The 21,695-nt window shown below is 33.5% G+C and overlaps 1 protein-coding gene across 3 annotated transcripts in view; it reads right to left on the reverse strand.

Moving 5' to 3' along the window:
- PIK3C2G (phosphatidylinositol-4-phosphate 3-kinase catalytic subunit type 2 gamma) overlaps positions 1-21,695 on the reverse strand; it is a 264,442-nt gene that overhangs the window by 210,910 nt on the left and 31,837 nt on the right. For all 3 annotated transcript variants that reach the window (XM_045830120.1, XM_045830119.1, XM_045830118.1), the window contains exons 6-8: positions 12,636-12,738; positions 7,226-7,296; positions 4,069-4,132 (exon numbers count right to left, since the gene is read on the reverse strand). In XM_045830120.1, coding sequence (XP_045686076.1) covers positions 4,069-4,132; positions 7,226-7,296; positions 12,636-12,738 — 238 coding nt within the window. The remainder of the gene's footprint in view (positions 1-4,068; positions 4,133-7,225; positions 7,297-12,635; positions 12,739-21,695) is intronic.

The following is a 21,695-nucleotide window of genomic DNA, read 5'->3' on the forward strand; positions in this document are numbered from 1 at the left end:
ATAGAGGAAAAGAGAGAGAAAGTGGCACACAGTCAGATCCTATGATGCTGGCAATATTTTGCTCCTCATCTTAATGTTTAATGTGGATGCCTGCACTTTTATTCTTATTTAATTTGTGTATATTGTTATGTGTTCTCTGTGTGTTATATAACTCACTGCACAAATGCCAGATCATGTTATTCCTTTGACAGAACCTTTCAACACTTTCTTTCTCACTAGGAATACAAATTATGTTGGCTAAAGATTACCTTCCTTATTGAAGATTTACTTTTATTTTTTCATTTTTCTCTTTCTTCACGTCTGGGAGTGTTCAAAACATAATAGGTTTGACTTTGAGTGGTTTCAGCCTGCCCTTTATTTCTGCTAAGGTGGGCTCCAATTCTGCAATTGTGTTTTATTTTTCTCGTGACCCAACTTTAAAGGTCTCTTCTTCTCCTTGGCTTCTTCTTCTTTTGTGACCTTTCAACTGGCCCTCGTTACTGATTTATTTTTTGTTATTTTTACTGTTTTTTTGCTCCTTTTTCACATTTTCTTATATTCTATTGCAAATGAAAATCAGTTTTGTGACATTTTACTCCTGGATCCTGAACGGTCCTCTACAAAGTGTGAAAAATAGTAACTCGGATAGCAGTGAAGCAACACTTGTGATTATCTTTCCTTGAACATTTTAAATCTTCCAGATACTTTATAATATTAAGCAATGTTTCAGTAATTAAAAATATGACTATATTTTATTATGTTAACTTTACTGATGAATTTTGTGAACTCTAGAAAGGTTAAGTAAAAACTTCCATTGTTAGCAGAGGATTGGCATGTACATCTATGCTTCTTTGGAATCTCTGCTCCTAAGTTAGTTCCGTCCTTTCTGTCGCTCTGTTTAAGTTCTGTTTCAAACTGGAACTTTTGAATGTCCAACAGATCTGATTGTTACTGGAAGAGCTTCAATTCTGAAAAAATAAATACATAAGATTCCTCTGTGCCCCCTTTCTTCCTACTTATATATGGAATTTTCAGTCTCTGTCTAGAGTCTGAATACAGCTGGATTTGGGTTTGGGGAAGGGAGAAGTGTCAGTTAAGTAATATTTTGCCTTCCTCACTGAATCACTTGAACTTGAATAATAAAGATCGTACATTCTTCTGGTTATCCAGTCGATACAGTCTATGAGTCAATGGCTAGATCATAAAGAGTTTGGAAGTTTTCAGCTCTTTCCAGACAAGGTAGAGGTTTCACAAAGCTAAACCACATTATGAAACATGAATAGATTTTCCTGGATCCAGATCCCTCTAGTTTATAACTAGCTCACCAGTTACTGGAGTCTAGTGTTAAGTTCATCATCAGTGACAGGAATTGCTAACTTTCTCTAAAAATCCTACTTGACATTTGAATAAAAATTTTGAAGATTATATAATAGAGGCTACTAGAAATATACAAACTTTGCATCAGAGATTCCTCCTTTCATCTAGCTTAAAACCTGGCTTTACACTGCTTTGCTCTGTATAAATCCCACTCTATGTATGATATTTATGTGAATATGCTGCTTCTTCACCTAAAACATCAACAACTTCAGCGCATGGTTCTGACTTCCATTTCTCTTCATTCTAATGAGTAAATAGTTTAGTGATTTGCCTTAAGCATTATGTTAGGAAAAAATCTTTCAAGATACCTAATATGAAATTAAGTAAAGTTTAAAATGTGTTAAATAACCATTGCTGAAGAAAGGTAATATTTGAAAACTTAAATTACCTACATTGATGTTCAGTAATATTTATGCCATATTTATGGAGCCTGCATATTTGTTATTTTTTCAAATCATGTATAATGATCCAAGTTTCGGAAACATAAAAATGTAATATTCAACTTGATACTTTTTTGGCATTGATGAAATGCCACTTAATGCACTTGTCAAATAAACAGAAAGTGCAAAATTGTGAATTGATAATGTCACAGTCTCTCCTCACTTCTCAGATATTTTCTATTGATTATGCTTCACAGGCAGAATCTCATTTAAAAGGCTTATTGTTTTCATGGATTTCATCTGGAAAATAATAGGCACTGTGGCCTATTTATAAAATAATTCAGATGTGGATGATGATAATTATTTGCCAGTGATATTCAAGGACACTATTTCTTTGATGTTTTGCCAACTTTTATGTCATGTTTTAAAAATTTATAATAATCAATGGTTTCTTTCAAAGTGGAAATATTGGATTCTTCATGTATGAGTAATATGTTCAAACTTCTATTTTTGGAAAATAAGAACTGTTAACAGATTTTCAACACTTTGTGTGTGCGTGTGTGTGTAAAAAACATCTATGATCCATGAATAGTAATGAGACATCTGGCACTTAGATCATTAAAATTCATCTATGAGTACTTTACCATAACCTCAAAAGTATGTCTATGTGTATTCAAGATACATAAATGATCTGGGAATAAAGCCTTAAACAGTCCTGGTCCCTGGCAAGTTTGAAATTCTACACTAGAAAGAATGACTATCATGAACATGAAGAATCAAGCTGAAAGAAGAAGTAATTGTGACACTTTCATGAGACTTAAAATAATCTAATTTTGAATTATTTTTACATTCCACATTTAAAATTTCCAGATTCAGGCCAGGCTCAAGGAAGGAAAATGAAATTAGAGTGAGAGGATCACACTTGAGGAAGGAATATAAGTCATGTGTTTGTCACCCCTGTGTCCTTAAATATTCACATGGAATTCACACATGAATTTGGGATCTATATCAAGAAATGTAATTTATTTTCAGCATCCTTTACTTTTCATTAGTGTTAGAAATAGTTACTTAAGATGTATGTCACTTTATATGCATATCTGGAGTCAAGTTATTTGATGGGAAAAAAGTAATCCTCACTTATTTTAAAACATTCTGCTATGCAAATTCTTTAATCATCTGATGTTTTCTCTGTGGAAGATGAACCCTTTCTTGCAAGAACAACTTATAAGAAATGATCTATATAACAGTGATTACAATTTAGATGCCCAGTTGATGACCAAATCTCGATAGTCTTGGACTGAATCCATCATTTCCCCCTACCAAGCTAACTTCTCTCTTCACTGTTTTAGTGGATTGATGTTTTCAAGCAGTCAGTCAACAGCCAGGAACCTGGAGAAAACTTAGGCAACCTGTTCTTTTGGTACTCATAGTACTTTACCAAATCTTGTAAATTATACATCTTAACCTGTCATGGATCTGTTCTCTCCTGTCCATCCCTATATTAGAACTTTTGACAATGCCCTCAGCTTCTCTTTGTGCTAACAAATGCCTCTCTTTGGGCTAATGAATGCTTCTCTAATTACTCATCTGCCACTCTACAACATTGCATGTTGGCTCCATGTCGTCACCTGATAAATTTGAAAATCATTCAATTGCCAATAATATGTCCTGAGGATCCTGAATTACTTGGTCCCCATTTGCCTCTTTCATCTGGTCTCTTTCTAGGCTCTCACCTTGAACTCTATTTGCAGCCATTGTAAATTTCATAGTTTCTTTTTTTTTTAAGATTTTATTTATTTATTTTTAGAGTGGGGAAGGGAGGGAGAAAGAGGGAGAGAGAAGCATCAATGTCTGGTTGCCTCTCACGTGGCCCCCAATGGGGACCTGGACCACAACTCAGACATGTGCCTTGACTGGGAATCAAACTGGTGACCCTTTGGTTTGCAGTAAATTACATAGTTTCTTAATCATACCAGGCTCTTTCATTCATGTTTTTCTCTGCTGAAAGCTATCCCTACTTCTTACCTTCCTTCACTATGCCCTTTCTATGACTGGCATACTTATTTTTCAACATCCAGATCAAATAAGTAAAATCGACAAACTCCTTGTGTGTGTCCTGTATACACATAGGTCTTTCACAGGGCCTATGACATGTCATCACACACATGTACTTACTTGTCTGTTTTGTCATAGAAAAATGAAAGCCACTTAAGTATAGACACTGCTGTATTCATCTTCATATATTAAGAAACTTGCAAAGTTTTAGAAAAGAGTTGATGCTTAATACATGCTTACTGAATTAATAAATGAAGTAACAAATGTCAATTAATACCTGGGTTTTCAACAGGCATTTCAGGTGGGAGTCATATTTTTTGATTACTGTTGAAAGGCACTGTCTGGAAAGAAAAAGAAAACTTTCCTTAAAATTGGGTTGGAAAACATGATGGAGTCTGCATGGTGAGCACATACGTATAAAATTTTATTAACTAATTTTACCCCAATAAATTTATTAAAGTTTAAAAAACAAACACACAGGCCCATGGAACAGAATTAAGAGTCCAGAAGTAAACCTATAGACACATGTTCAAGTCACACTTGACAAAGGAGTCGAGAATATGCAGAGGGGAGATGGTAGTCTCTTGAATGAGTTGTACTGGGATGATTGGATAGGCTTCTGCAAAAGAATGAAATTGGACCCATATCTTAAACCACTTAAAAAATTAACTGAAAATGGATTAAGGACTTGTACATAAGACCTGAAATGGTAAAGGTCCTAGAAGAAAGCATAAGGGAAAAGCCTCTTGACATCAGTTTTTGCAATGAGATTTCAGGTATCACAGCCATAGCACAGGCGATATCAGAAAGCAAAATCAACTAGTGGACCTACATCAAACTACAAAGCTTCTGCACAACTGAGGAAACAGTGAACAAAATAAAAAGGCAGTCTGGGGTTTGAGAGAAAAAAACCCACAAAACATAAGCTGATTAGGAAGTAAAATATATAAGAAAGTCATACAACTCAATAACAAAAGAAAAAATCAATTAAAAAGGGGCAGAGGACTCAAATAGGCTTTTCTCTTAAGGATGTGTAAAGAACATCACTAATATCAAGGAAATGTAAATCAAAATCAGAATGAGATATCACAAATACAAAAAATAACAAATGCATCCATCAATATACAAATGGATAAAGAAAATGTTATGTACACAAACAGTGAAATATTAGTCAGCAATAAAAGAAACCCTCTTATATGTGACCACTTTGATGAACCTTGAGGGCATTATACTAAGAGAAAAAAGTTAGACAGAGAGAGACGAATACCATATGATCTCAATTATATGTTGAATCTACAAACAGAAATAACGGAAACAGAACACAGAAGGGTAACTGTCCAGGGTTGAAGAGCACGGGCAGGTGAAGTGGGGAGGTGCTGGTCAAAGGGCACATGCTTTTGGTTATAAGATAAATAAGGTTCAGGATTGAAGGTACAGCACTGTGACTATAGTTAACAATACTGTATTGTACACCTGAGTTTCTGTGAGAATAGAGCTTTAATGTTCTTGCTATAACAATAAGAAAATGGTAATTATGTGAGTGAAGGATATGTTAATTAATATTGTGATTAACATTTTGAGATACATATCTATCAAATAATCAATTGTACACATTACATTTATACAATGTTTTATGTCTATTACATCTCAGTAAAACTTAAAAAAAAAAAAGAAAACAGAGCATCCAATGGCTTTTATGAAGCTCAAAATGCACCTGTGCTAGATAACATTTAGGAATGTTAAGGTTGAGTAGAGAATAAGCGGCATAAGCATGGATGGAGAGTTAGGCACTTGATTTTAGTCATGGTTGTGGCATTAAATCTTTTTGATGGCAGGGAAAATTATGTATTTCTCTGTGTTTTACTTTCCTTTACAGAGGACAAGCAGTATTGGGAGTTGGGGTCCCTCTAGATTGTAGTCCGTGGCTCTGGGATGGTAGAGAAGGGACAGAGGGGTTAGGTTCTGAAGTTAGTCTGTCCCTGCCAGGTTTCCTCTACTTCTCATTACAACAGAGCTTTTGCTTTGCCCTACTTGCACTATAGATACCTGTACTGCATGGTGGCCAAGGCCACCAGACTTCTGTGAAGAGGTAGACAATGGCAGGGTAAGACAGAATGAGAACAAAAACTCCCTTGCTTTAACCATGTTCGTACAGACTCCACGAATCTCTCTGTGCCCAAGGTAATGGGCAGCTATAAGTCAGAACACTCCACCAAACCAGTTCAAAACAATTCTTTGTCTCCCAGGGATTTCCTACCTTTTAAAGAATTTGTCAGCTTTGATGTCTCTTTCCCCTCTACAGCTGTTTTTTTTTAATGAATTTATTTTGAAACAGGGGAACTACAGCCTTTGTCAGTGTGCCATTTTGAAGCAAACCTATACCCAATCCAGCAATTAGCTATAAAATGAAGATTTGGATTAGGTTATGTCAAACGTCTTTGCTAATCCTACCCATTCTGTGATTATATGGTATGAGGCAGACTATTTTGGTAGAAAAAAGGGAAGCACACATGGAAAGACACAATAGTTTAATAAAAGAATATGCAACCTTTGCAAATTTCAGAACTGATTTCAGTCTTGCCACTAACAAAATAAGTGGTCTTAGGCCACTTAAATAACTTTAAAGTGCCAAAATTCAGTTTTCTTGATTCTGAAATAAGATAATATATACTATCATAGGGCTATAGGGAGAATTAAATTAGATAATATATGCAAAATACATATGAAGTGACAGTTACTATTAATAGTTACCTACAATAATTTTACATTGTATTTTTTACATCATGCTTTTCTTTAGAGATTTGTGACATATACCTCCCATACCCCAGTATTTGCTCATTTAACTCAGAACAGTGTTTATTCCAGATAAGCCAATAATGTGTCACTGGTATCTTCTCCCAAGTTAGCTTCTTAGTCTATTCTTTCAAATAATGCATGCATACATTTAGATATCAGAATCAATATGGATGTGTTCATTTGCTGTCACTTGAGTTTTCCAGTTTAAATCCACACTCCTCTGTTTAAATATACTAGGTATTTTCAGAGATTTCCAGAAAGGAATTTAAAGCAGGAGATGGTGACTTTCAAAGTATGGAAATGTAGTTATACAGAGAGCTTAGTGACACGTGCAAACTCAAATTCACAAAATGAATAGGAGAAAAATCATTGAAAATGTAATAACTGGTAGCAAAGATATTTAAAATGAATGTTAGATTGTTCTGAAAGGTGTTAGCAGCTCTTCAATGTATGTGAATAGCTGTGAGGAAGAGATAATTATTAACAGAATTTTCCAAAAAGAGGTATCTATTGAAAGTACAATAGCTTTCATGGTACGAGTGAAAGGACGGTTTTTACAATCAATGAAAAAATATTGTGATTTGACACTTGAGAACTCAGTCAGAAAGTTGTCTTGGAACAGAAATAAAATGTCTTACCTGGATATTTTCCAAATATGCATAAATTCTAAAAGTTGGTTCAGAAAAAACTGACTGTGGTCATCTTCATGCTGTGGACAGCAGAATATATTAATATTTATAGAGTGAATAGGAATGAGTATCAGATAAAAATAGGTCTGTAACTTCCTGCTGTCATTTAATTCACCTCTTTAATAACCCTCATCCATCATCTTTAATACGTTGTTTTAAAGATCTTACAAAACTCTCAGCTGTATAGGCACTCTTTTCAAAAGTAAAACAGAGAGCTGAACTTTAGCTGGAGATAAGGCTCAAGGACAGTTGAAAGGCATCCTGACATCACCAAGGTCAAACGCTATTTTCCTGGGTGGAAGGCAGTTTCTCAGGCACCTCGCACCCACGTGCACTTGCTCATTCCCGGGACACCACGGCAGCATAAGCCCGAACAGCGTGCCAGGTTGGCGTGAAGACATGGAACGAATGCCTCCATCTCACCTTTATCACATCTTGCTGCCAAACGTTAGTTAAGAGAACTTACCATTTCATGAACATTAAATTGTACTAATGATTTACAACTACTGATTGCTATACATCTCGGAAGATATCAGACGGCACTGTTGATCATTCTCCCAAGATGAGCGGGAACTACTCAACGTAAAATATCCGGCCTGTAATCCACGTGTGTGCGTGCACACACGTTCAAACCTCACTCCCAGATTAGTGCTGCGAGGTTCTTCAGGATAACCCTAGGCAAGTCTGCACAGAATGCAGTTTGTCATCACAAGTGCACTATTTCACCACACGGTGGCGTTAAGTTTGGCAGCTGGGTGAGTCCTTTAAATGCTGTGGTGCATGTAATCTTTTATGTCAAAACACAAACAATCTATTTTAAAAACTGCCTATTAGTGTTTCTAACAGAGAACATCAGAAGGAAAACCTTTACATGGCTTAAAGTCAAAAGTAAATTGATATTTATATTGGTTGTTTGGGGAGGAAGAATAAGGAAGCTAAGTTGGATTGGATAGAATGAGGTCACTTATAATACAGTAGGTTGAGTGTGTGCTATTAACAAAAACTTTGTAGAAATGCTAAGGAACTTAAAAACATGAGGCTTACTGTCTAGGAATTTACATCTGGAGTCAGTGGGATGGCTTCATTTGAAAGTGTGATAGTGGTAAGACAGTTTTTTTCTGTAATAGTAAAAGCTAAACTTTAGGCCTGAAAAAGGACAGTAAGAAGGGAGGAAAAATAAAAAGGAAAATCTGGAGCCAAAAAAAGAGATAGTAAAATTTCAACTGTAATATTTGTGACTTTCATTCTTTCAGAAGTTAAAACCAAGGCAATCACATAAATAATGTGACTTATTTACGTCATTCTGTATAGCATAATAATAATCATTTTACAACCACTTTACTTGGCTTCTAGAGATGCTTTTGAAGGGAGGGGATTGATATTTATAATATGGTAATTTATAAGGGAAAATTCTCATTTAAAGCATTTCAAAAAGCTGGGGAAAATTTTGAGCAGTTGTCAAAATTTTGGAATATTGACAACTATGGAATATATCATATATTTTACTTTTCTCTAAAGCTAAAGGTCATACCTTCATCTTAAGAAAAAAGTTAAAGCATTTTTTTCTTTTTTCACATAAAAATCTTTTGTTGAATGTTCTGTGACTATTTCCTTGAGCCAGAAAGAAATACTGCATTTATGATTAATATTACAATGTTGGCAATGCTTCTGATTGAAGTTAGGAGAGATACAGGGAGAACAATTTTTTTTAGAAAGACTCAGTCATTCACATAACATCACATTACATTAAGAGGGGGATTTTAAAATTTGGAAATCTAGAATGATTTCCAAAGACTGTCAACTTGTTTTATAAATAGCCTCAGGGAACAATGATTAGATTTCCTTATTTTATTAAAATACAAGTAAGTTTAAAATAAGGAAGGTGTATGGAATGAATGGAGCTTTACAATGCCTTTTAGAATTCTGAAGTATCTACTGAAGGGCCTGCTTGTCAATACATTCAATAGAATTATAATAATCATTATATTCTTAGTATTATATAAAAATATCATCAAGCCAAGTTTATGTTGTTCTACTAGGAAGAAATACAATTGTTTATAATTTTTACACCTAAAATTATGAAAATCACAGAAAATTTTGACAGCACTTTAAAAATATAGAATCATGAAAGAACATTTATTATCTTTTTATTATATAGAGTTTAATAGAAAAAGACTAAAATATCATATATTCTATCATACCAATTTTATGACATTGATAGCTAATATTTATCTAGTCTGACCAAATATAGGAACTTATTTAAGCTATTTATTGATGTTTATTAATTGAGTTATTACAGTAACCATATTAGGAAAATACTATTATTATTCACATTTTTTAAATGAGAAGACTCAGGTGCAGAAAATTTAATATGTCCAAGAGTAGACATTTGAATTTGGGAGTATGGAACCAGAATCTTGGCTTTTAAAAAAGATGCCAAATTAGTAAATTTGATACTCCTTATTTCTTATGGTCAGAGCTAAACCTATATGCTGTAGGATGTAGATATGAAAATAATTACCACCACTAGTCCTTCATATTCATTTGCATCAGGGGTTCCTACTCCAGACTCTAAAAGCATAGCTATTTTTTTCTTTCAAAGCACATATTTCTATCAACATTTTTATGTACATTTCTTTATTTTCTGTCTCTTTTACTTGAATGTGAATTCTACATTCTAGAACAAGTACTGAGATATCTCATTTGCCTCCATGTCGCCAGTGCTTAGAATAGTTCTTATCTCATGGTCAGTGCTCAATTATTATATGTTTAATGTACAAATGAATAAGAGTCCACACATACATGTGTTCTAAGACATAATTCTGAATTTTAAGTAGGTTCACTAAACTTTTTCTTCACTATACAGATCTTTTAAGGCAAATACTTGATATATGGCATGCAAAGATATTTATTGAATTAATCAGTTGTTAGAGTTTATACATATAGAGCATAGTACTTGGAGGTAAACTCATAGATTTTAATAAAACCTAATGTCTTCTAATTTGGAATGTGGTGCTAAAGTATCCTTAAAGAGCCAGGATTTGGGGAGATGGAGACATGGACTGCCTTTTTCATAGCCCATGTGGAGGTCACCACTGCCCTTAGTTGAGTGTAAAGTCAGTTGACTACCCTGGACATTCAGCCCTTTGAGAGTAGAGATCTCATTGATTTTGTTCATTATGCTAAGTATTCATTTGCACAGGGCCTGCTACACAACAGTTACACTGGAAATATGAATGAATGGTGAAAATACAGATACCTATGCCATCAAGCATATTACCAATTTTGCATAAGAGTATAAGGGCTAGGAAAAGTTGTGGATGAGAAAAGGTATTTATCCTCTTTACCTACAAATTGTTGAATTAGCTAAGAGTTGGTGATAGTCATAGTAAAAGATAAAGATTCATGAGTCGAAGCTTGAAAAGTAAAAAAAAAAAAAAAGAACCATGTAACTTAATTCCCACTCTGATCCAAATGACAGCTTGAGAAGAAGGCATTTTTTGACAACTATACACTTTAAACCCAGAGGTGACTGTGTGCTTGGATATGATAACACTGGTGATGACAACAACTCAAAGATACTATATTGGCTGTCATTATGCTACAGTGAGCTCTACAACCGGACTAGCTTTGCTCAAATCCCATCTCTTATTTACTAGCTGTAAGGCACTGGGCCATTCAAATAACTTTTTAAAGTACTTTTATTTATATGAAAAGAAAAATAATAGTAATTATTAGCTTTTTTTTTTCTCTTCAGCTATTGTGAATTAATACATGTAGAGCACTGATAACAATGCCTGGCACTTCATGTGACTATCATTGAACACCTATTATGCCCCAGACATTAAGGTATGTGAATATAGCAGAGGCAAACAAAACAAAACTAAAAAAAAAGAAAATGTATTTCATATACATACACACACATACGTATATATATATATTCACATATACATGTATATACACATATGTGTGTATATATATCTACAATTTTAATCTGTTGCTCTGAAACTCACATCTAAAACTTTTGAGGAAGTTGGTGGCAGGAGGTATGATGAGGTATGAGCTGTGAAGACTCACTGGCTGGGCTCAAACCCACATTCCCTTGCTCCCCTGTCCATGAATACGATCAAGGGAAAGTCACGGGGGTCTCTGTGATTCATTGCCTTATTTTTAATAATATTTACCACTTAAAATTATTATGAAGACTCAATGTGATAGAAATGTTCAAGTCGAAGTCATAAAACACATGGAGTTATGTGGATTGAAGAATAAACTTTGATTCACATGTAATTGAACTGTTAGTGATCTGTGAATTTCTACCAATGAGACAACTTTTTTCTTAGCGACATGAATCTTCTAAACAAGAGTAGAAATTAGAATCATATGTTTTCTCTCTTCTTCCGTGTTTAAATGAAAATGATGATTTCAGCTTTATTTTGTCAGCACGGAGGACACTGTGAAGACTTTTAGGCTTCTTAATACTGAGAGTTTTAGTTGTACTTTATAATGTTTCTTTGTGAGGTTTCAGATGCAGAGCCCTGGAGCTTTCAACACTGGCTGAGATAGGTAACCAGTTCCAAAGGGTATTTCTAAATAACTCTCTTTTGGCCTCATTATGTTATATTCTGCCTAGATATATTGCCTCCTAATGTACCATCTGACACATTTTATGATGAAAGACCTCAGACTAAAAAAAAAAGAGTCGTGGCACTGGAAATCTGTTATCTGATGTAAATGACAGGGTGCTGGGATTCTTTCTTAATGCAGGTAATTGGAAGACAAAATCTGCCAAAATTTCAAAATTCACTGCATACTGTGCAATTTGGGTTTGAAGTAACTCAAGACATCACACAGGGAATACAATTCATATCGAACAGCATGAACTGTGTCATTAAAGCATGGTGATTCCTTTCCAGGTAGTTTTATTATATATTATGAATATTAATCTGTCCTGATTGAAACATTGTTGATGTAGACATTGTCTTCAAATAGAACAAGAGTTGTGTTCCTTCTCTTCTTTCAGTGGTTTCCCTTTCACATTTTCTGTTATATTCACTTTCTAGTGGATTCGTTGATGGTATGAACATGATAACCTTAATAAGTTTCTCATAAATAATTTTTCCAAGAAATCTATTGATTTATTATTATACTGAGGTTGCAGTAAATTGTGCATGCAGTTGCTCTGGTTCAAATTGCTAGCAGGCATATAGATAAATATTTTATTACATTTTAATAAATACACTCACATGAACATATATTCATTAGGCTATGTAATTAGAAATCAGCAACAATAGTAAGGAGAGGACTATTCTTAAAATGATCAGTTTGGAAATTAAAACCAATATTAAGAACATCTTACCTTTCGAGATAACTTTCCTGGAATGTGCTTATTTTTCTGCAGATTAAGTTGAATAATAGATTTATCTTTCTGAAATATTTTGTGGCTCCCCAAAGAGTGATCACTGAAGGAAAAATATGAACAATCATTTCCTCCCAAAATACCCCCCAACTGTTTGTTTTCCTTTCTGACTTAATTTGGAACTTAGTAGCTGATAAAAGTTTTATATATGTCCCTAGTTTTATATGTGTTTCTTATTCATATTTCAATGACAAGATATGACAAACACCTTCAAGTGCATTAAGTTAGAAAATGATTAGATGTCTTTAGAGTAAACATAATACATTGTAATAAAGCACATTTTACATATTTAAAGTTAGTTTTGCTCAGCCATCTCAAAGCTAAGGACAGCATGTTTCCAGGCCAATCCCACGAAGTGCTTGTGGGGACCACTGCATGGAAGAAGCAGAGTGGTGAAGTAGGAATGTCATGGGCTACAGAGACAGATTTACTATCTCCATAACCTTATGCAGGTCAATGAAACTATATCAAACTCAATATTTTCCTTTGCAGAGTTGGGATATTAATGTCTATGTCAAAGAGCAGACAAGCAGATTAAACAGAAAAAATACCCCTTTATATTTCAGAAATTTCCAGTGGTGTAGTATATTTTCTGCCTCTTTCTTTCTTTGCCTTCCTTCCTTCCTTCCTCCCTCCTGCCTTTCCTCCCTCCAGCTCTTCCTTCCTTCCTTTCTTCCTCCATCTTTCTCTCTTCCTTCCTTTCTTTCTCTCTTCCTTCCTTCCTTCCTTTCTTCCTTTCTTTCTTTCTTTCTTTCTCTTTCCTTTGTCTTTTTTCTTTCTTCTTGCTTTTCTCTCTCTGTGTAAATATTTGCTAATCATAGATTAAATGATGAGCACAATGAATTAATGATTTACAATGTTAGAAATCTGATTCCTACTTTTTTGAATAAAGAGCTTTTACTATATGACCTCTTCTAAGCTTTGAATTTTGATATTTCTAGTGACTTTGAGTCATTAAAAAGACTGAATTGTGTTAATGTACTTTGTTTAATTATCTGGGTTAAATGTATAATGGATGTCAACAAAAAATACCTTATATTAAAAATCTGGAGCCCTTAAAGTAACGTATTTATTTATTTGGAAAATTCACTAAATATTTGGGACCTTCTATTTCCAACAATATCAGACAAATAGCACATTATTATGTTGGTATCTATTAAATTCTCTGTAAATGTTTTCATTTTCACAATTACTATTTTTAAAAAATACTTACAGTTGTTTTTTTCCATTTATACTAGTAAGTCAAAGTTCTGCACATCCATTTATTTATTCTTGCAACAAATAAATGTGCTAGTTACTATTTTAGGAACTGTTATGAGCATACCTGTCATTGAAGATGAACACCAAGAAGATGAATCCTTGCACATAATTACTCCTATTTCCTATTCATAAGTAGCTTGTGTTATTTTAAAGTATTTCAGAGCAGCATGTTTATATGGAAGAGAGATTAACTACCTTTACATGAAAAAAAAATGATACACAAATACTTCAAATTTGTCTGATGGGCAAAAAAAAATATCCTAAATAGTGTCCAACCTACAAATATTGATTCCTATTAGTCTAGGAATCCTGTAAACACACATTTATGAACATTACTCTTTTACTGGAATAAATACATGTTGTTATTTTATAGGATAACTAGGTTTAAATATTCTTTATTCATATCTATAGTAGGTAGTCACAGAGATGTATTGTGAAATATTAGTCATATAAAGAAAAAAGTATTCCAATTAGATTTTATAAATTTTTAGAGTCAGATTACTGACAGCCATTGAAGACATTTCTTTAAGAAAACTCAGTAATTTTTAAGCTCTCTTTTAACACTTAGGTTGGCTAAGAAATGCAAGATGAACATACCAAATATTAAAATATTGATAATACTCTAGTATTCTACAGAACATTTTCAAATACTTTTATGTATGCACATGTGTATACATACACACACATTCCTTTGGTATTTGCCATTTAAAATGTTCTATAATACAGCTACCGTATTTTTAATTCTAGTAAGCTGTGTAGCTAATAAAAAACACCCTGTATTTATGTGCAAACTGTTATGTGTTGCTGACTCAATATAGGTAAAGCTATGTGATCATTTGTTTTCCTCAACCAGTGCTCCTCAAGTTTACTGTTATTTTTCTCTCAGGGGAACCATAAGGAGAGAGAGTTAAACATTATTACTTGGATAGAAAGTATAAATTAAATTCTAAAACTAGAGTTTTTACGGTCATGGGGGTTAATAGAGGAGAGTCATGGTTTTGATCAGAGATCCTCCATGGGGCATAAATGGATACCAATGGACCTAAGAGATCTATTCAATTGCCCCACTTTTCTTACGAGTTCCCTCCAGCCTTTAAAAAGATAACTATCCTTTGTGTCTCTATTCAAAAATAAAATGAAATTGCATATACTGCAAAGGAGGTGTTGTTTAAATCTAGGAGAAAGGTTTTATAAAATTTTTCAAGTTTAGCCCTGGTTGATGTGGCTCAGTAGATTGAGCACAGGCCTGAAAAATGAAGGGTCACTGGTTCGATTCCCAGTCAGGGCACATGCCTGGGTTGCAAGCCAGGTCCCCATTAGAGGGCTCTTGAGAGGCAATCACAACTGATATTTCTCTCCCTCTTTCTTCCTCCCTTCCCCTGTATAAAAATAAATAAATAAAATCTTTTAAAATTTTTTCAAGTTTATGATGCTCTATTAAGCTATGCATTCACAAAAGACAATAAAATTATAGCACAAAAATCTATATAAATAAAGATAACAAAGACAAAGAGGCAATAAGAAAGAAATGTATTAGTGAAGCTGCAACTTTGTATCCTTGGCAAAAATACATACTAAGCTCCAAAAAAGTTCTTTTTGGGGTATTGTATATAAAATTGGTAATACAGTCACCAACCCAGGAGATAAATAGTACAGATATTGTTTCATTTCAAGTTTGCATTATTTTTTCCCACAAACCTCCTGAGAAGAAACATTCTGTGGAATTTACTAATACAAAACATTTAAGAACTAAGATTAAAATAGTACATTTAAACCGTAATAAGGTGATAGGGGCTAATTTGAAATGCTATGTAATTCAAATATTGTCTACCTAATTCCTTTAAGAAAAATTGAGTACTACATTATTTAAGCTTTAATTAATTAAAAACTGATGGTGGTGGTGGGACAGTGATTTAATAAATCTTAGTTTTTAGAAGTAACGCTTTCTGAGTAACAAAAATAACTCTAAAGCTATTATATGGACTATTATAGGTACAGTAAAATTCAATTATACACCTACATTTAATTCTGATTTGCCTTGTCTTCTTGGAAAAATAATGCAACAGCTTGGTGATTCTTTTTATCAGGTCTGTTGAACAATCATAAAAGTTTTTAGAGTATTGGAGCTAAAATATGCCATAATTCTTGCATATAACTTTCAATAATAAACAACTTTATTTTGCACAAGTTCTTTCTTTGGGGGCATTGCTTTCAAAAGATGATTTATAGAGAGTACTCACATATTAGGGCATTTATTCTAGTAAAGTTATTGGTTAGAATCAAATGCAAGTGTTTATGATATTATTATTATTATTAATTATTTGTTTATTAATGATAGAAACCAAAGTTAATTTTAAAATGTTGAGGAAAGTACTTTGAAGACATAAAAACTAAATTGAAGTCACTGAAGATGCTCTTAATGAATGATTTGTTAATAGAACACACTTGTGTTATCATGTGTGGGAGCTCTCAAAGTGGTGACATGTTCTTTCCATCACTGTGACATGATTCTTTTGGTGAACCATGGTGACTTCATGGCTCACTTGGTGATTTTGTAATTGGGAGAGTAAAATTATATAAAAGAAATACACCTTAATCTATTTCTTTGCTCAAAGTACATCTAAACAGCTATAATAGAGTAGGTTATAATATCAAAATACTTTGGATGTTCTGAAAGTGCTGAAAATAATCAATTTGTTTAAGTTAGCTAAATTAAATACTTAACTTTATTGTGAAGAAAAAGATTCATTCCCTCCCCGCAGAAATATAGACAGCCCAGTTTTTACTGCAAGGAATATAAACTAGTACCTGAAAATTTATATAATATAACCTAGCCTTTACTTTGCTGGTAATAGTCTTTTTTTACTTTGAATAAAGGCAATTCTAATTTATAATCAAATGTTTAAAGAATAAATTAATAAAAATTATCACAAGATTAACTAAAACATTTTTAATAGTACATATTTTCTTAAGAAGGTTACTTAAATATTCTAATTAGACTTAATGCTTGAAAAGGACTCTCTCACTCTAATCGAAGGTATTCATCATTTTCTCTATTAAGAGTTCAGAAGACGGAAAAGACACCCACAAGTATGCAGCCACATCACACAAGTCAATCCTGCTGATGAATGAAGAGGCAGATTCTGCCTGCATAATTTAGATTTAAGAACATATGTGACAATTTTAAAGGACGACTATTAATTATCTTAGTTTTTTCTTCCTTCTTTTTATTTTTATATTTTTTCAGCACTCTGGATTCTAAAATTCCTTGACAAAAATCAGTTACATAATAAAGTTTAGTGTATTTTCTTTAAGCCAAAGATATAAAACCTGGCCCTAGCTATAAGCCCAAGTACAATAGAATTTTTAAGGAAGATTTTTCAGCTCTTCTAATTCTGCACTTGTGGTTTATTACTAACCATGCAGTCACGTTTTACTCAGCAAAAGTGTTTAGGTTTACTAAATTGTATTGTTTCACACCGCACCTGATAAGGAAAATTATTTTTCAGGTGAATTAGAGAGTAAGACCTACAGCAAGATTTTTTGTTAGAAAAAATTACTTATCACATAAGTTAGGATTAAGAAACAGAAACCTGCACTCCTGGTAAATACTGGTCTAGGTAAGAGATAAAATCATGAAGTAACACTAAACTTTTATATTATAAATATATTTATAAATGAAAAAAACTCAAAATGGTTACAACTCCAGGTGGAGTTACAGCTATTGCTACTCTCTGGATGGAAAGCAGGATGCAGAACCACCTCAGCAAACAGCGTGTTTTTGTCTCTCGTTCTCTGAATCTGTGCTCTAACAGGAAAGATAAAAAAAGTTGTCTTGTCCTCTCCAGCCTGCCCCTGCATGAGCAGCCCAGTGGAGTCTGTGTACTGGATGAGATCACAGGAAACAGAGGACTGGGACTGAAAAGGGGATCCTACTGTGGAAATGAAAATGGGGGCTTAAAGACCAGGAACATGAAGAAAGCTGTTAATATTTTTTTGAATGAATTTCTGTTATCTATTTAATTTATTCTAGCTTAACTTGGTTTTGTATTCCATTCTTCATATTGCTGACAACTTCATATTAAGCTACCATAAACCTATGAGAAAATTAATGCGGTTTCTGTTGTAGTTCTTTAATTTACTCTTTAGTATTGTCATCAAACTGTGTATAAAGCAGGTTTTGGGGAGAATACTGATAATGATACTGTATTTTATGTAATTGAAGTATTGATACATTATATCTCATTTTGTGAGAATAGTTATGCAAACACGATATAAAGTCTGCTGTCATGATTGCTGAAACATTAAACAGGGAGAAGGGGAGCATGGCTGGAGAGCAGAGAGAGAGAATGGAATGTTTGGATTGACGTGAGAAGTTTGTGACACCAAATTAAGATGAACATTAAATAAATTGCCATAACAATATACTTGACTTATGAAAGGGAGTTTTAGCTTGCTAGGAAAGACATCTTTCTTAATTTTACAATATGTCACAAAGTATAACATCCTAAATGCTTTGGTGATTAAATTTAACTTTTGTTTAATATGCCGTTTTGGAAAGGTGTGCATATTTTTTCCATATGATCTGAATTCTTTGTTCACTAGTGTTCTGTAATATCTTGCTACTTGGAATGTGAACAGTGGGCCTCGAGCATTAGCATCGCACAGAAGTGCCTTAGACATGCAGTCTCAGGCCCCATCACCCACCAACTGAATGAGAATGTTTTTTTAACAAGATCTTTGGGTGACTGGTGAACATGCTAAAATCCAAGAACACTATTTTAACGAAATCAATATAAATGTAGAAAATGTGTAATTTGTATCCATCTATATATCATACCTATCAATCTACCTACCTACCTAGCATTGTATTTATTTAGATTAACTCCATTTTTAAGATTTAATGTATTACTTTACAAACCTTAGTAAAGACAAGTGAGTTAAAAATAGAAAAATATGATTTAGGAAGAAGTAAAAATAGAGCATCACAAATGTACTATTGTCAAAATTGTGAAAACGTATCCTGACCATTGACATTTTAATTGTGATGACAAAAGGTTTAGCTACTTCCTCAAAACTTGATTGGTTCAGCAAGTAGTTACTTATTGAGACTGGTTTAAAAGACAAAGACACCAGTGGAAGACACAAAGGAGTTTAAATATGAAGGATTTACCCTTCTCTAATCCAAAGTGGATGAGACACTGCTAAAAGTAGCAACTAAATATAATGTATCTCTTTCTAAAACAGAACAGATTAAGAAGCATAGTTCTGATAAAGCTTAAAATGAAAAATGTGTCTACATAATAATATGAAAGTAATAGTTTTTTTGTGAGAGGGATATTTTTCTATTTAATTCATTATATTTTAACAACCGTATATTTTTAATTGATTAAGGCCCACATTTTACAGGAATTCAAAGCAACCCATATGTAATGAAAAGACTAGTACCAGCTTAATATAATTTTTACATTTGGAATTAAAGATGACTAAAATGTAATTCTAATGCTCATTTGTAAAGTAGAAAATATATTTAAAAATTTAATTTTTAACAGATAAATAAATTGAATTTAAGGAGGTTAACTCATTTCTCCAAAGCAACAGTAATAGAGAGTAGCATTACCAACAGTGAGTAAAATTTGTTTTGATACTATTTATTTCCTTAAACATTCTCAAAATTCCAAAAATAAATTAATTTTTGTTTCATCAGAAATCTGGAAATGACATTTAGAGCCCACTTTTAGTAATTACAATTTTCTTTAGTTCAAGTCATTTCTAAACATTTCCTGATTAAAGATTTTTAAAACTGTTAAATGTCAGAAAATAAAGGTCCTGTAAGTTATGTTTTCTTTTTCTTGTGTTACGCCTGAATGATGTGGATTGAGCTATACACCCATGTTTAGTGCCCGAGGATATGATCACTACCCTGTAACTTGTCTCCAAGCTGCCCTGTATTATGTCGAAGGCTTTGCCACAGACTAGGAAGACTGCGGGCTGCAGTGCCAGATAAACCTGGGCTGTCCTGACCTTGGTGCTTCCGAATTTTACGACTTTTAGGAAGTCATTTAATTGTTCCTAGCCTCAATTTTCTCATCTGTAAAATGGGAATAATCATGCTTCTCTTACATGAAAATGAATGGTGCTACATGTGAAAATTCTTGCTTTTAACAATGAAGTTGATTCTGTTCTTGTTGTTGTTATTATTACTATTATTATCATCTCTATGCCACTCCCTTCAACATCCCTCCTTTTATCAAAGCTCCACTTTTCCAAAAGCATAGTTTATCTTTCTTGGTATTAAAATTTAAAATTCTTATTCATTTGAACTCTTGCTGGCCTTTGTCATCAGAGAGGAAATTTTTTCCTTTAGAGCACCACTAACCTCTTCAGGTGACTTCTTGAAACCATCCTGGAATTTAATTCACCATTGATCTGTCCTGTGCCTTCAATCCTTCCCTCTTTATTGGCTTTTCCCCTCCACTAGTGAATATTATCAGGTATTTCTCATCCACTTTCTTCAAATCTTCAGACCAATTCCCCTCAGCACATGAAACCCCGTCTTTCTTCTGGCTCTTCTCACCACACATTGCTTCTGCCTATGTGTTTTTATTTATCATCTTCCATTGTTCTTAACTCATTGCAATCTTGCTTCTCTCTCCTTCATTTTACTAAAACTACTCTTATGTGGGTGGCTACATAACTTCCCAACTGTCAAATTTAATGGTGATTTTTCAATATTCATCTAATATTTATTTTCAGCATTTGATGGTACATTTACTTGGTATTTGAAGCTTACTCCTTCCTTTTTGTGAAAAACACATTTTCTATGGTGACCTGCAATTTATATTGATTTTCCTCAATTCCATTTTTCTGTTCTTCTACCTCCTTCTGTTTTTCAAATATTGATGTTCTCAGCATACTTTTTTTTGGTCACTTTCCCTATGTGATCTTATGTGTTTTGAAGACTTCATTCCATGTTAGATCATTCCCTGATCTAGGCTTGTTTTCCTAAAACCTCATTTACGAAAGTTGGATGCCCCTTGGCACCTAAAACCTCATTTACGAAAGTGGGATGCGCCCCTTGGCACTCACATACTCAACATGTCTCAAACTTGATTAATTATCTTGCATGCCTAAAACTTACGTTTCTTGACATCTATATCATTGATATTCAACTCATCATCAAACCTGGTCAACGTCACCTACTTCTCCCTCCCATGCAGTCCCACATAGTCAGTCATCAAGTGCCACGAATCCCACCATTTTCATGCCCTCGTGCCAATACCTCCTGTCTAGCCCCACTGCCTAGGCCCGGGGGTGTCCAACCTGTGGCCCATGGGCCACATGCGGCTCAGGATGTCTCTGAATGAGGTCCAACATAAAATTGTGAATTTACTTAAAACATTATGAGATTTGTTTTTTTTGTTTGTTTTCATTAGTGTTTGTGATTTAATGTGAGGCCTAAGACAACTCTTCTTCTTTCAGTGTGGCCCAGAGATGCCAAAAGTTTGGATACTCTAGCTAGACTTTAGCTCAAGCTCTATCAATCTTTTATAAGTTCAGTAATGGTCTCCTTATTCTACTTTCTAACTTGCTTTAAGCATACATTATTATTTATACTGTCATTTAAGTGCTTTTTTCCAAAGAAATAACTTATTTTCTTATCCTCCTGATAGCAAAAAAGCAAGTTCATAGTCGAAGTTTTATAAATTAAAAAAGAATAAATATCTGTATTATAGTCCT

This window comes from Phyllostomus hastatus, unplaced genomic scaffold, assembly GCF_019186645.2.
Source record: "Phyllostomus hastatus isolate PE091 unplaced genomic scaffold, TTU_PhHast_1.1 phas_scaffold_93, whole genome shotgun sequence".
NCBI classification, from domain to species: domain Eukaryota; kingdom Metazoa; phylum Chordata; class Mammalia; order Chiroptera; family Phyllostomidae; genus Phyllostomus; species Phyllostomus hastatus.